Genomic DNA, 17,040 nt, shown 5'->3' on the forward strand with positions numbered 1-17,040 from the left:
AGGATTCCACGTGAAAAGTCAGGCAATCCACCTTGGTTTTTCCTGAATCCGTATTCACAGTTTGAAAACAGATAATTAAAGATTTTATTCTAATTGTGGTTTCCTATTTACTGGAGAAGTATTAAAACCCAGTACATCTTTCTATTTTAATCTGTGTTGGCAGATATCTCCAGAACTGAGACTATAGATGCTGTTATCTAGCGTAGTCCCAACGCGGGGTTTCGATCTCAAATACCGACTATCTGTTTGCCTCCACAGATGCTTCCTGATCTGCTGTGTCCCTCCGGGAGTTTTTCTTTTCATGGTGGAACTGGGTTAAAAATTCTGCATGTTACTCCGTTATAATTAAACTGCATGCTATAGCAGGCATCATTTGAAATGCCAGAAGTCACTGTATAACTAGATGTGAGATCAATTTGTGTGGTCAATAATTCCTTGTTTACCCGTCTGTCCAGAAGATCATGACCTATGATCAGTTGATCTTTCATGAGTACCAGCAAGTTTCTAATAGTTGGTGATCGGTGGTATGTGATGCTCTCAACAGTATTTGTTCTGACAGTTTCCTCCTGGAACTTTGTCACTGGGACAAGCCAGCAACATTTTATGATCAGCACATTTCATTAAATATTGTGCTGCCCTTGTTATCCTGGCTGATCTAAGTTAGGTCAGCTGTGTAAAAAGTTTAATTCTAATTGACTCTATACAACCTAGCTCTGCACTATCCCACATTTCTTTTTTTAGCTTCTCAGGGAAAGCATAGTTAACTCAAAATGTTTGTCTCAAGCACCTTCATGTTTATTTCATTAGACTTCTAAAATAGATTGCATTGATTTGGAATTCAGCAGTCAATTCCACAACTGTTAACGATAAAGGTGCGTGATTTTTTTCAAATTGTCCCATTAATGTCATAGAAACATAGAAAACCTACAGCACAATACAGACCCTTCGGACCACAAAGCTGTCCCGAACATGTACTTACTTTAGAAATTACCTAAGGTTACCCATAGCCCTCTATTTTTCTAAGCTCCATGTACCTATCCAGGAGTCTCTTAAAAGATCCTATTGTATCCACCTCCATCACCGTCGCTGGCAGCCCATTCCACACACTCGCCACTCTGAGTCATTTGTATCCTGATTATAATGACCATATTTGACATGTTTTGTTGCCTGTTGGCACTGTTAGTTTGGTGTGGTTTGGGTGTCACGAGAGCTTAGCGGTTAGCGCAATGCTGTTACAGCTCAGGGCATCGGAGTTTGGAGTTCGGTTCTGACGTCATCGGTAAGGTCTGTAGTCCTCCCCATGGAATGCGAGGGGTTTCTCTGGGTGCTCCGGTTTCCTCTCGCAGTCTAAGACGTACCAGTTAGGCTAATCAGTCATTGTAAATTGTCCTGTGATTGTGTTTGGATTAATCAGGAGTTGTCAGGGGTTAATGGGCAGTGTGGCTCGAAGGGCCTGTATCTCTAAATAAAAATAAAATCAAATCTTTAATTCTAAATGGAGTGATGTACATGAATCTCTAATCTATAAGGGCTTGAGTAGATTGAAAGTAAATGAGGCATTTAACTTAACAGGAATTGTACTTGACACACACCAAAAAGAAATTAAAGTCAAAAATAAACTATTTATTTGTTAGACCAGCAGATCGGAGATGTCCCAGACGTGACATTGCCTCAGAGGCACAGTCTGCAATAGTTTCTTGCTGGCCCCAAGAATAGAGTTAACAGCTCTACAAATTACTTGATAGAGCATGATGCAGAAAAGATAACATCACTGATTTTTACTTACCCATATTGAGAAAGGAGAAAATGTGCTTAAGATCTTTTGTTAATATCCCAACATACACTCCATTGCACATCCCTTGTATGGATCTACTTTCTAAATGATAGTATTTTTGTATAGCTAGGAATGATGAGGAGATAACTTGTGACACAGTATTTAAGCAATTTTAATATTTCTTATTTTGATTCTGCCCTTGCATATTCTTAGCATTCAGTTGCATCATAAAATCAAAACGCAGATTGCTGAAATACTGAGTCTGGAGATAAGAAACATGATGCACTGTAAATACAATCCATTTACTACATAGCAACACTGTTTTGTAATAATAGAATTAACTTTCAATAAAAGTATGGAGCCTGGGCATATGTTAGGTATGATTTTTTTTAACAATTAATTAAAAATAGCCTAATTACTGTTATTCTTTGCACATTAACTTCATTAATCAGAAATAATTAGGCTACATACAATGTAGCTAAATTCATTTAAGATAAAGCAGATGTTTTGTCAAAATCGCAGGCTTTGTCATGATAGGTTATTTAAAAATCTTAACAGCTTTATTACAAATAAGTAAACAGCTGGAGTATAGGGATCCGAATCCTTGAAAGAAATACTGGCCAAAACGATAATGAATGGTAGAATGTGTTACTGTGAAGTTTTCTGTGCTTCTCAGTCTAGGCTCTAGGAGGACTATACTTGCTGATGTATTAACATGAAGAGTAGCAAGAGCTATTGACCATGGTGGCAGATCTACTTATCCAGGTTGCATTAGTGATCAGGATTGCTCATTAATCATCAGTGGTATTCTGGAATTCTGCCCTACTGCCTGGCTCAGGTGTCAGATTGCCATTTGGCAACAGTAGGTGGATTTATTTTTGATGTTCCTTTACCAAGTGTATTATGTAGGTGTTGACTTGATGCTAGAGAAACCGTGGAAGCGATGAGTGATGCTTATTAACCTTTTTTTGGCTCTGCTGCTTCATGTGTTGTCAATTAAATGTTTGAGGTTCATGAACACCAAAGCTAAAATGTTACTAAAATGTCCTACAATTTTAAAAGCATGTCACATTAATGAATTTATTTCACTTCTGCTAAATCCATGACAGTATGCTTATTTTCATGTGTTTGCTGGGAGCGTCTTGCAAAACACTTGAATATATTTTTGACTCCAGTGCATGAGTTTCTAAGGGGTTTTGAACTGTTTTTAGATGATTTATTAAGCTTAAATTTGTTCTTTATTGTCTTTTGCATCCACCCCTAGATGACTGGAAATTCACAAAGTCACAATGAGCATAAAGGCATTTGAACTTGTTCCTGTTCTTGAGCGAGATCTGCTGATAGGTGATAAAACGTGGATGACTATTGACTGTATTGAATGCTGTGGGAAGAATCTTTATGTAGGAACAAGCGACTGTTTTATCTATCACTTCCTATTGGAAGAAAAAGTGTCCTCCTCAGGAAGACTTGTGTTTACTCCAGTAAAACAACTGCATATGTATCTGGGGCTTAAAAAAGCTGTGAGTGAGCTGAAAGCAGCATCGGCTTTGAACAGACTATTGGTTCTATGTGACAATACTGTGACTCTATTACATATGATCAATCTGGAACCAATCCCATCAGGAGCTAAAATCAAAGGAGTAATTGCATTTGCTGTAAATGAGAATCCGGTGACTGGAGACCCTTTCTGTGTTGAAGTTTGTACCATTTCACTAAAACGGAAGACTGTGCAAATATATACAGTGCATGAAGATCGTGTCCAGTTAATGAAGGAGGTATCGGCACCAGAACAACCAGTTGCTATAGCTGTGGATGGCTACTTCCTTTGCTTGGCAATGAGCACACAATATATTATTTTATGCTATAACACTGGTGTTTCACAGGACCTATTCCCATTCAATAGTGAGGAAAAACAACCGATTGTAAAGCGGATTGGGCGAGAGGAATTTTTATTGGCGGGACCAGGTGCATTGGGTAAGTTTACTGTCTATTTGCTTAAGATATTTAATGTACAGGGAGACTTTTTCTGCGCTTTATAAAGACCTGTTTGTACTCTACTTAGAGAATGAGCTACTTAGCCATTCTTTCCAATTTTGAACTGGATGTTAAGATTCGAAAAAGCATGTATGGTGGGAAGGAAAGTCACATGGGTTCAAGAGATCATGGAAAGATGAGAGTGGTTGGCACTTCAGACTTGTCAGGAAAGGTGGTATAAACTTAAATGAAGTGCAGTAACAGTACCTCCATGATTCACTTATAACTTTTGAAGGACTTTTTTATAAATAGAGGCAAAACATGTGAAAATGATGTTATGGAGAATATCTAAAACTTATTAGAATTCAGATAGAGGACTTTGGCTAATTGCAGTTTCTGTGCCTTAGGAAGGATTTCAGGGACTTGATCGGGTGCAGAGGGCTAGGTGAAAATGATATCCATGGCCATGGAATTTATGTTGGGAAATTGTACAAAACTGGGATTTATAGGGGATTCAAAATTTAAATTATAAAGAGATTTGATTTTAGAAAAAAGTTTATAGAGGAGCTGCCTCTATTGAGAGGCTAGAGGAGACAGATTTAAGATGACTTAAAAAAAAGACACATGTCTGGGCAAGAGATGTAGATTTTGGTTTTAGTGAGTTATGATCTGAAATACATTGTGTAGAATAGGGGTTCCCAGCCTGTGGTTTACAGACCCCTTGGTTAAAGGTGGGGGTCCATGGTATAAAAAAAGGTAGGGGACCCCTGGTCTAGAGGGACAATAGAAGGAGATTCAATATTAGCTTTCAAAATAAAATTAGCAAGTACTTAATGGAAAAAGTGTGCAGAGCCAAGTTATATACAATTACTATGGCATAGTTATTTGAAAGAGTTGACAGGGGTATGTGGGTTGAATACAATTTTCACTTTTAAAATAAGTCTTCTAAATGATTCCTGAGGTCGTCCAAGCTCTTCAGGAAAGTAATTACTAATTGGCTTTTGTCTTTAAAGATTGAAGATTTTTCATTACAAAGTTTTGAATTCGGGGCATTATACATATTAAATGTTTAATTAAAACCAGACTGCTGTTTTGCTGTGCATTTAAATTCTTCAATTTTAGTGACTTGTTTGTAGAATTCACATCTTCAGAGAGAATTTGTTATGAATATATTGTGGTTTGCCCCTCTATGATGCTAGCAGAATCCACTTTTCCTTGAAGTGCATGACATCCCCTTTCTTCACAAATATATATTCTGAATGTTCTGCTGAAATGTATGATTATTGCATTATTAGTTTGGACTCTGATTAGCAAGTAATGTTGACTTCAAGTGACCTTGACAAAAGCATCACAGAATGTTGCGCCACTATCCAAGAAAGTAAAGAAACAGAAAGCTGTTTCATATATTCTCATGCAAACCTTGGCATGACTTTCCCTTTTACTTGTCATTCACCTCAGACATCAGTTTAGCAGCTGTGATGTAATCAAATTGTCTAAGCAAACAGTCACATTGAAATAATCTTGGCCAGTTTTATAGAAAATAAATGTAATTATACACTTGCAAAGGAGCAGTTGTTATAAGTGATATTTACTTTTACATTAGAGAAGTAGTACTCCTGCTCTAATTATGGCTTTTGCCAATCCATATGTTCACGAGCATCTGTTATTTGGCCTTAAATTAGCATCATAAAGATAATATTCCAAATTTTGCTGGTAATTACTGGTGGTTCCATTTTTGTTTCAGTGGTGGTAAGTCTGGGGCCTTTGCTCTCTTAGTTGTCAATTTATGACTCCTCCAACAACACTCAGATTATGTTCAGATTGCAGGATCTGACACTGATTTTCCAGTAATAAGGCTTTGATATTGGACTCCAGTGTGTGTCAGGTCAATGAATTAGTCCCTCTGCATTTCAGCCCGGTACGTTGGGTGTTTGATCACCAGGTACAGCAGTTGTGGCCATGGGCTAGTAAAATATGGGTCATTGGATTCTGTATTTTTGTTTGTGATGTTAGAAAAATAAGATATGAAAATCCAATTACACAAAAATTACAAAATTACAAAAATTGCACAAAAAGAAACTCGGTACTAAATTAACCTTAGAACCATATAGCCTGTCAATCTATTTTTATTAAAACAAATGATTTACTACTATATTTAAACTGAATTTATAATCTTATTTGTATAGGCCAAACCTAGCTTCCTTTCTGTAATTTATCCTAAAGCAATCATTTATTTATTTGTTCAATGATATTCAATAGTATTGTGTGTCTGTTTAATAATTTGGAAGATTAAGCTATTTCTGCACCACAAAATGGTAGTGTAATAATCTGTACAACTTGCAAACTTGGCATAGCGTAGTAGATATTTGTGATATAGGAAGCTATCGTCCATCGTGTCCCAGCCGACGAATTAAATAGGTAAAATTATCCACACAAGAGGAATAATGTGCTAGCACTAGGAAGAGTACAAAAAGAGATTCACTTGGACATTGCCTGAAATGGATGGTTTATAAGAAGAGATTGGATAGGCTGAATTTATTCTCACTGGAGTAAAAGAGGCTGAGGGATGATCCGAGAGGTTTATACAAATGAGAGCTGTAGGATAGACAGTCAATCTTTTCCCTAGAGTGGACAGTCCAAAACTAGAGAGTATAGGTTTAAGGTAAAAGGGAATAAACTTGAGGGAGATTTGAGGGGCAAGTTTTTCACAGATATTGGTGGCTTTGTATGGAAGCAACCACCAGGAGAAGTGGTAGAGGTTGGTAGAATTGCAACATTTAAAAGGCATTTGGACTGGTACTTGGAAAAGATAGGAACCGAGGCGTACAGGCTCAATGGGGGTAAATGCGAAGAGTGTAAATAAGCATCACTGCCAGCATGGATGAGTTGTGTTGTAGTGTCTGTTTCTATGCGGAAACAATTCTGTGACTCCTTATTCAGTATCTTGAGATTGAGGAAGACCTGTTTCCTTTGCAGTGCTTTGGCTTCTGAGATGCCAGTGAAACTAATATTGGGTTGGCAGACTCAGCCACAGGTGAGGCAGGAGGATTTGGATAGTTGGGTAGTTCAGAAGATAGTGCAGTTCATCCATCATTCATGCCTATCGTCAGAGTGCACTCAATGAATGGACTTGAGCTTCTTGATACCATCTTAAATGCTGTTTCCCCATCTTGGCTGGTCATAGAACAGTACAGCACAGGAACAGGCCCTTCAACCCAAAATGTTGTGCCAGGGCAGCTAAAAAGTAAATCAAAAACGAGTCTTTCCTACCTATGCAATGTTCATATCCCTCCATCTTCCTCACATTCATGTGCCTGTCTAAACGTCTCTTAAAAGCCTGTAATGTATTTGCTTCTACCACCATATCAGGCAGTGCATTGCAGGCATCCACTGAGTTTAAAAAAACCTTACCCCTCACATCCCTTTTGAGCTTACCCCCTTCTCAGCTTCAGTGCATCTCCTCTGTAATTAAATATTTCTACCCTGGGGAAAAAGATGCTCCCTGTCTACTCTATCTGTGCCTCTCATAATCTTATAAACCTCTATCAGATCTCCCACCAGCCTCTGCCACTCCAAAGAAACAACCCAAGTTTGTCCAGCCTCTCATGATAGCACATGCCCTCTAAACCAGGCAGCATCCTGGTAAACCTCTTCCGCACTCTCTCCAAAGCCTCACCATCTTTCCAATAGTGGGTTGACCAGAACTGTATGCAGTATTCCAGATGTGGCCTAACCAGAGTTTTATGAAGTTGCAACATAACCTCTTGACTTCTGAATTCAGTGCCTCGACTAATAAAAGCAACCATTCTATAGGGCTTCTTAACCACGCTATCGACTTGTGTAGCCACTTTCATGGACCTTGGATCCTAAGATCTCCCTGCTCAGCAAAACTGTTAAGGGTCTTGCCCTTAACAGTGTACTGTCTCTTTGCATTTGCCCAATCAAGGTGCAACACCTCACATTTATCTGGGTTAAACTCCATCTGCCATTTTTCTGCCCATATCTGCAACTGATCTATATCGCACTGTCTTCTTTGCCAGTCTTCTACACTATTTCCAACACCACCAATCTTGGTATCATCTGCAAACTTACTAACCCACCCATTTACATTTTCTTCTGGGTTATTTATATATATCACAAACAGCAGAGGTCCTAGCACATATCCTAAAGGAACACCACAAATTACAGACCTCTAGCTCAAATAAGTCCCCTCTGCCATTCCCCCCTGTCTTCTATGTGCAAGCCATTTCTGAATCCAAAGAACCAATTCACCATGGGCACCATGCATCCTAATCTTCTGGATTAGCTTCCCATGTGGGACTTTGTCAAACACCTTACTAAAATCCATGTAGACAACATCCACTGCCTTCCCTTCATCAATCTCTCTCATCACTTTGTCAAAGAACTTAATCAAGTTGATAAGACATTACCTGCCCCCACACAATGCTGGCTCTCCTCAATTAGGCCATGGGTTTCCAAATGCTCATATATGCTATCCTTAAGGATTTTCTGCAGTGCTTTTCTTACAACCGATATGTGACTTACCATTCTATGGTTTCCGGAATTTTCCCTTGTTCCCTTCTTAAATTGAGGTACAACATTAGCCACTTGCCAGTCCTCTGGGAACTTGCCTGTGCCTAGAAGTTGTGAAAATAGTTGTCAAGACCCCAGCAATCTTGTCTCTTGCCTCCTTCAATAATATGGGGTAAATTCCAACAGGCCCTGAAGACTTAGCAATCTTAATAGTTGTTAGGAAACCCAACACTTCCTCCTCTTTGACCTCTAAAACACCTGACATATTAATTCACTCAGCACTGATCTCCTGGTCCTCTATATTTTCCTTAGTAAATATAAATACTGAAGCAAAGTACTCATTAAGTACCTCGCTGACATTCTCCGCATCTCAGCAAATGTTCCCCTCTTTATTCTTGAGTAGTTCTACCCCTGCTCTCTAGTTATCCTCTTGCTCTACATGCATTTATCCTTGGCAAGTAGGATTAAGGAAAATACCAAGGATTCACCTTAATCCTACTTGCCAAGAGCTTTTTATTGTCCCTCCTGGTTTTCCTAATTCCCTTCTTTAGTTCCTTTCTGGCTTCTTTATAATCCTCATTTGCTCGGTTTGATCCTAACTTCCAAAGCTTTGCATACTTTTTCTTTTTCTTCTTGACTAAATTCATCACCTCTCTTCAGGGTTGTCTAATCTTTCCATCTTTGTTCTTCCTTCTAATAGGAACATACCTTTCCTGTACTCTGTGCAATTGATCTTTAAACACCCTCCACATGTCTAATGTGGGCCTGCCAGAAAAAAGGTGTTTGCAATTGACTCTTAATTCCTGCTGAATGCCCTCCTAATTTGCCCTACTTCAATTTAAAACTGCCGCAATCAGAGTTTCCAGAAATTGTTAATCCTTCTTAAGGAGCTTTTGAGGTATTCCTTAGTAAATATAAATACTACTGGTAAAATCTTCCCATTACAGAACTTAGAATATTTCTGTGTTTGAAGTGACTCAGAAATGAAGAGGGTGATGAGGTAAGGTGGTATGGAACTGAGAAAAAGACACTTTGGGTGACTGGGAGGTCATAGCCTGTGGAGCTGGCAGAGTGTATCGTTTTTGTACAAGTCAAGAGATTATCATATTGTTATTTCCAGAAGCGAAGGAAGATGCTTGAAATGATATTTCATTGATTTCCCCCTCATTGTTCTGCTACATGGTGGATTTGGTCGTGGTGTTCTGAGGACTTATTTTTTGTCATTGTTGAATTTTATAACCTTTTCTGTCAACATTGTTACATCTGATGGAGCAGAAGAGTTTAATTTTATTCTGATATAGTTTATTTACTTAATTGTTTGTTTAAAATAACAAAACTAAGTAGTAGAAAAGAAAATTTATCATTCAGTGACAATGTCATGTTCTCTCTATGATGTTGATTTTCGCTTTTTGTAGTTGTGGAAAGCAAATAAAAGCAGAAATGGGAGATGTTTGCAGATAAAGGAAACAGGCTTTGAAAATGAAAGTGAGGATGTAGCTAAATTTAGTGTGGAACTGCAAGGGCAGGATTGCCAGTAAAGACTGTTCAACGCAACTATTTCCTCCTGTCCCAATACGCTATTTGCAAGCAAGACTTATCTGTCACAATTTCCAAGGCTGGTCAAAAGTGCAACTTTGAAGTATGTCAGGCAACACCAGGAGAACATCTGTGGGATTGTGCTTCAGCCCCCTGAAGGGGATAATCAATTTTTGTTGACTTATATCATTGGTCACACAGTTAACATTACCTACCTAACATAGCTTGTACCAAGTATGTAGAATCTATCTGTTATGATTCCACTTCCTTCATGCCTTCTAGATGTCTGTTGGAGAGGTTGATGATAACACCTTTTCAGCCTTTCCTCTGCCCTGGAGACAAAACTATCTTTGTGACTATCGATTATGAGAATAGGTGTTCTTAAAGTGTTTATCCTCAGGACTTCTTTTTCTGAGTCCTATTACCCACCTTCATCTCATTAACTGCAGCCTTAAGTAATTATGTTTGTGTATGTTTAATTGTTCTACCTATAAACACTAGTGTCCGATTTCTCTTTACTTCAGGCATGTTATATTGGGGCTTCAGTTTATACTGGCCTAAGTACAACGTTCTATACAAGCTCATATAGAACTGTTTGCTGCCACACTTTATACAGTATTCCGTTTTGAGATTTTGGATATCCCTGGCAAGACCAGCATTTAATTGCCTTTGAGAAGCTACAGATGAAGCACCACTTCAAACTGCTTCTGACCCAATAAGCAGATGACAACAGGCGTTAGACTTGACAAGGATGAAGGAATAGCAATATTTTTCATGCCAGAATGATAAACTTTGAGGGGTCCTCCTAGTGGTGGTGTTCCCTTGTCTCCTAAGATTAGCCTTGGCAAGTAACTGCAGTGCATTATGCTCACGATACACTTGCCAGAATAAAAGTTTAAGTTGGAAATTGGGATGTCAGCCAAATAGGTTGTTTTCCACTTCTCTGGATTTGTTGAACTAGCACCAGGTACATGCAGGTTGGTAGGTTGAAGTCCATCTTCCCCAAAATATACTGGTGCAATTCTACAAACCCCATTTCCAGAAAAGTTGGGATATTTTCCAAAATGCAATAAAAACAAAAATCTGTGATATGTTAATTCACGTGAACCTTTATTTAACTGACAAAAGTACAAAGAAAAGATTTTCAATAGTTTTACTGACCAACTTAATTGTATTTTGTAAATATACATAAATTTAGAATTTGATGGCTGCAATACACAACAAAAGTTGGGACAGAGTTAAAAAGAGATTGAAAAGTGCACAGAATATTCAAGTAACACCGGTTTGGAAGACTTCACATTAAGCAGGCTAATTGGTAGCAGGTGAGGTATCATGACTGGGGATAAAAGTAGCGTCCATCAAAGGCTCAGTCTTTGCAAGCAAGGATGGGTTGTGGCTCACCCCTTTGTGCCAAAATTCATGAGAGAATTGTTAGTCAGTTCAAAAGGAACATTTCTCAATGCAAGATTGCAGAGAATTTAGGTCTTTCAACATCTACAGTACATAATATTGTGAAAAGATTCAGAGAATTCAGAGACATCTCAGTGCGTAAAGGGCAAGTTTGGAAACCACTGTTGAATGCACGTGATCTTCGAACCCTCAGGCGGCACTGCCTAAGAAACCATCATGCTACTGTGACAATTATATCCACCTGGGCTCGGGAGTACTTCGGAAAACCATTGTCACTCAACATAGTCCGTCACTGCATCCAGAAATGCAACTTGAAACTGTATTACACAAGGAGGAAGCCATGCATCAACTCTATGCAGAAACGCCGGCGAGTTCTCTGGGCCCGAGCTCATCTCAGATGGACCGAAAGACTGTGGAACCGTGTGCTGTGGTCAGATGAGTCCACATTTCAGCTGATTTTCGGAAAAAAGGGGCGTCGAGTTCTCCGTGCCAAAGATGAAAACGACCATCCAGATTGTTATCAGCGAAAGGTGCAAAAGCCAGCATCTGTGATGGTATGGGGGTGCATCACTGCTCACGGCATGGGTGAGTTGCATGTATGTGAAGGTACCATTGACTCTGAGGCGTATATTAGGATTTTAGAGAGACATATGTTGCCATCAAGGTGACGTCTCTTCCCGGGACGTCCATGCTTATTTCAGCAGGACAATGCCAGACCACATTCTGCACGGGCTACAACAGCATGGCTTTGTAGACACAGAGTGCGTGTGCTTGACTGACCTGCTGCCAGTCCAGATCTATCTCCTATTGAAAATGTATGGCACATCATGAAGAGGAGAATCAGACAATGGAGACCACGGACTGTCAAGCAAGAATGGACAAAATTTCCAATTGCAAATCTACTACAATTGGTATCCTCAGTTCCAAAACGATTAAAAAGTGTTATTAAAAGGAAAGGTGATGTAACACAATGGTAAACATGCCTCTGTCCCAACTTTTGTTGAGTGTGTTGCAGCCATCAAATTCTAAATTTGTGTATGTTTACAAAATACAATTAAGTTGATCAGTAAAACTATTGAAAATCTTTTCTTTGTACTTTTGTCAGTTAAATAAAGGTTCACGTGAATTAACATATCACAGATTTTTGTTTTTATTGCTTTTTGGAAAATATCCCAACTTTTCTGGAAATGGGGTTTGTACATTGCTATCATAGTATCCTAACATCAGCCATTACTGTGTGGTTTGGTGCAGCATCGTTTCACGATGTATGAAAGCTACAGCAAATTGTCAGGCCAGCAGCTAAAGAAACTTTCTGCAGTCTACCATCACTGCAGGACCAAGAAGCTGGCAGGAAAAACACTACCCACCCTGCAAATTGCTCTTTCCTAAAGCTTTCTTCTGGAAAGCACTGTTGGGCTTTTAAAACAAAAACCTCATGCCATCTTGAAAGTTTCTTCCACTTGGCAGTCAATCAGATCAATCGTTCTAGTTACTCTGTACCCATCTATTAATTCAGTCATTGTACTACACTGTGAACACTTTAACCCACTTTTAATATTGCTGTTCACTTTGTAAATACATGCTGGTATTTATGTACTTATGCACATTTTATTTCAAATCCTTTCTTCAAACGTAATTGTATATAATTCTTTATTCTTTATAATTGTTGCATGTTTTTTTTGCATGCAGCGCCAGCGCACCACAGCAAATTCCTAATATGTGTAAATGTGCAAGGTGATTAAAGTTGATTCGTGATTCTTAAATGTCTGCTATGTTTTCCTCGTGTCGGAAATGGCAGAAGAATTGGATTGAGATATTTGAGTGAGGATATGTTGTAGGGCAGCAAGAACACATGTCAATTTAGCCACTGCTTTATATTTCTCATTGTTCTTTCATTCAGCCCATCAAATCTAAGGTGACTGTCAGAGCAATCCCATTAATCTCTTTCCCCTACTTACTTCCTCTCTCATGTGCCCATTAATGTTCCCCTGATACTTCCACAGGCAACTGTTCAATAAAGGCAGTTTGAAGCATCAAATTAGACTATCAGCCAGCGTATTTCTGGGATGAGGGAGGAAGCTGGCGCACTCAGTACTTGGGGAAACGCACACAGACAGTACCAGAGGTTAGAGTTAAACCCAGGTTGATGGAGCTGAGGCAACTACCTTTGCTCAAGTGTTCATGCATGTTGCGAGAATTTCATCACATATTTGCAAAGATAAGGGAAGGGTGTTAAGGAATTAAGTGGAGAACTAGTATGTACAAGATATCGGTTTTCTGAGCTACTGTTTTAATCACTGTTTTTGTGTGGCTAGTCCATTAATATTGTTGGTTAGTGTTGACTCCTTGCTTCGCTCTCTCCTCTCTCTCCTCCTTATGGACTTACTGTCTTTATATCTACTTCCCAAACAGCATCCAGCATATCTGTCCACTTCGTGCAAATGCGAAATGTTCACTATATGTATTTTATAATTTGGAGAGACAGAACTTCCTATTTTGGAGCCATACATTTTAGATTCTGATCTTTCTCGAATTAGGGGTTCCCAACCTGGCTCCACAGCCCCCTCAGTTAACAGTAAGACTCAATGGTATAAAAAAAAGGCCTGGAACCCTTGCTGGAAATGTAAAATAAAAGCAGTGAATAGTGCCTGTGTGAGGAATCTTATTGAAAAATCATTTATTTCTGTTACCTGCAAACAATTTATCTACAATAAAATTTATATTAATAGACATAGTAGAATGACTTTGCAGAATGATTCTGCTACATAACCACCTTTATGTTATTAGCTTATGATAAGCTGACTGTAGGTGAGAACTCTAATTCTTTTCTCTGGCTTTTGAGCATTTCTAGCAAAGACAAATACCATTGGTAACAAGACTATTTCACTGAAAAAAGATATCAGCAGAGATGTTCATGATTGAACTTTTCCAGTTAACGTCACTCTTCAATTGGAGAACAAACTGATTTATTTTGGAAACCAGATACTTTAGTTTACCCACCCAGTGTAGCTGGCTATTACACTATATTGCCTGCTTCTGCAGTTGCTTGAACATCACTGAGGTGGAAGAGAGGAAATACCAAAACGTGGTTTGTCAGCAGAAATATGCAGATTTACTGTGGATAATTTTCTGCCAACTCTAAACCAGATGTATTCATCTTAATACCAGAACAAATGTAAAAGCTGTTTTCCCTTTGATATTTTGGAAGATAAAATGGGATTTTTTATTCTAATGCATGATAGAACTTCTACCCTGAATTGTATGGAGGGTTTCATTCTGAGTATTACCAATCTCTTTCCACCTTGCTTCACATCACCCATCCTTCCTTATTTCCCTCTCTGTTGTGCAACTTCCTTTTCCTTAAGTGCATCTGTATTTTTCCCCATCATACTGCTTGTGTTACCAAATTAGTAATGTCATTATTTTGTACTAAAGCTTTCTAAGCTTTATCATATAGCTGAGCAATGAGTGAAAAGGTGGTGGAAATGAGTGACAAGTCAAATTCCATACAAACCTGTAAGTTAAACCCAAGGCCATTCTAATGTTCATGACCGCAACAAATGTTTTGCAAGATCACCTTTTTTAAAAGCTCAGCTGTTCTCTTCCCATTAATTATTTTTGTCATGCAGAGAATCGTACCTAGTACTCCAAAATGTGGGGTAAAAATAATTGTATTTTTTTATATAGGGGATTGAACATCTTGGAGTATTGGTCAAGGTTCAAGTCACCACATTAAAAAAATTAGTTCTCTGTTTTTCCAATTCTCTTTGCCCAGAAGCTACTTTTGAAGACTTACATTGTTACCAGAGATGTCATTAGTTGCTCCTATTATATTATAGAAATTGTGATTGGATTTTGTTTTTGTGTTTTAATCAAATATGATTAAGCTAATTGTCATTTATTGTCATCAAACTTCTGTTGCGGAATTTTGCATTTCCTGTCTGTGCATGGAGAAAGGAAAGACACTTTTATATGTTTAAATATAGAACATAGAATAGTACAGCACAGTACAGGCCCTTCGGCCCACAATGTTATGCCGACCCTCAAATCCTGCCTCCCATATAAGCCCCCACCTTAAATTCCTCCATATACCTGTCTAGTAGTCTCTTAAACTTCACTAGTGTATCTGCCTCCACCACTGACTCAGGCAGTGCATTCCATGCACTAACCACTCTGAGTAAAAAAAACTTTCCTCTAATATCCCCCTTGAACTTCCCACCCCTTACCTTAAAGCCATGTCCTCTTGTATTGAGCAGTGGTGCCCTGGGGAAGAAGCACTGGCTATCCACTCTATCTATTCCTCTTATTATCTTGTATACCTCTATCATGTCTCCTCTCATCCTCCTTCTCTCCAAAGAGTAAAGCCCTAGCTCCCTTAATCTCTGATCGTAATGCATACTTTCTGAACCAGGCAGCATCCTGGTAAATCTCCTCTGTACCCTTTCCAATGCTTCCACGTCCTTCCTAAAGTGAGGACACCAGAACTGGACACAGTACTCCCAAGTATGGCCTAACCAGAGTTTTATAGAGCTGCATCATTACATCGCGACTCTTAAACTCTATCCCTCGACTTATGAAAGCTATCACCCAATAAGCTTTCTTAATTACCCTATCCACCTGTGAGGCAACTTTCAGGGATCTGTGGACATGTACCCCGAGATCCCTCTGCTCCTCCACACTACCAAGTATCCTGCCATTTACTTTGTACTCTGCCTTGGAGTTTGTCCTTCCAAAGTGTACCACCTCACACTTCTCCGGGTTGAACTCCATCTGCCACTTCTTAGCCCACTCCTGCATCCTATCAATGTCTCTCTGCAATCTTTGACAATCCTCTACACTATCTACAACACCACCAACCTTTGTGTCATATGCAAACTTGCCAACCCACCCTTCTACCCCCACATCCAGGTCGTTAATAAAAATTATGAAAAGTAGAGGTTCCAGAACAGATCCTTGTGGGGCACCACTAGTCACAATCCTCCAATCTGAATGTACTCCCTCCACCACCACCCTCTGCCTTTTGCAGGCAAGCCAATTCTGAATCCACCTGGCCAAACTTCCCTGGATCCCATGCTTTCTAACTTTCTGAATAAGCCTACCGTGTGGAAATTTGTCGAATGCCTTACTAAAATCCATATAGATCACATCCACTGCACTACCCTCATCTATATGCCTGGTCACCTTCTTAAAGAACTCTAACAGGCTTGTTAGACACCATCTGCCCTTCAGAAAGCCATGCTGACTGTCCCTGATTAGACCATGATTCTCTAAATGCCTATAGATCCTATCTCTAAGAATCTTTTCCAACAGCTTTCCCACCACAGACGTAAGGCTCACTGGTCTATAATTACCCGGGCTATCCCTACTACCTTTTTTGAACAAGGGGACAACATTCGTCTCCCTCCAATCCTCCGGTACTATTCCCGTGGACAACGAGGACATAAAGATACTAGCCAGAGGCTCAGCAATTTCTTCTCTCGCCTTGTGGAGCAGCCTGGGGAATATTCCGTCAGGCCCCGGGGACTTATCTGTCCTAATGTATTTTAACAACTCCAACACCTCCTCTCCCTTAATATCAACATACTCCAGAACATCAACCTCACTCATATTGTTCTTACCATCATCAAGTTCCCTCCCATTGGTAAATACCGAAGAGAAGTATTCATTGAGGACCTCGCTCACTTCCATAGCCTCCAGGCACATCTTCCCACCTTTATCTCTAATTGGTCCTACCTTCACTCCTGTCATTCTTTTTTTCTTCACATAATTGAAGAATGCCTTGGGGTTTTCCTTTACCCTACTCGCCAAGGCCT

At 39.2% G+C, this 17,040-nt stretch overlaps 1 protein-coding gene across 2 annotated transcripts in view; it reads left to right on the forward strand.

Moving 5' to 3' along the window:
• The window catches only part of tgfbrap1 (transforming growth factor, beta receptor associated protein 1), a 50,259-nt gene that overhangs the window by 3,432 nt on the left and 29,787 nt on the right, over positions 1–17,040 (forward strand). For both annotated transcript variants that reach the window (XM_072263216.1, XM_072263217.1), the window contains exon 2: positions 3,039–3,748. In XM_072263216.1, the coding sequence (XP_072119317.1) occupies positions 3,064–3,748 (685 nt within the window). In that variant the 5' untranslated portion in view covers positions 3,039–3,063. The remainder of the gene's footprint in view (positions 1–3,038; positions 3,749–17,040) is intronic.

This window comes from Mobula birostris, chromosome 7 (genome assembly GCF_030028105.1).
Source record: "Mobula birostris isolate sMobBir1 chromosome 7, sMobBir1.hap1, whole genome shotgun sequence".
NCBI classification, from domain to species: domain Eukaryota; kingdom Metazoa; phylum Chordata; class Chondrichthyes; order Myliobatiformes; family Myliobatidae; genus Mobula; species Mobula birostris.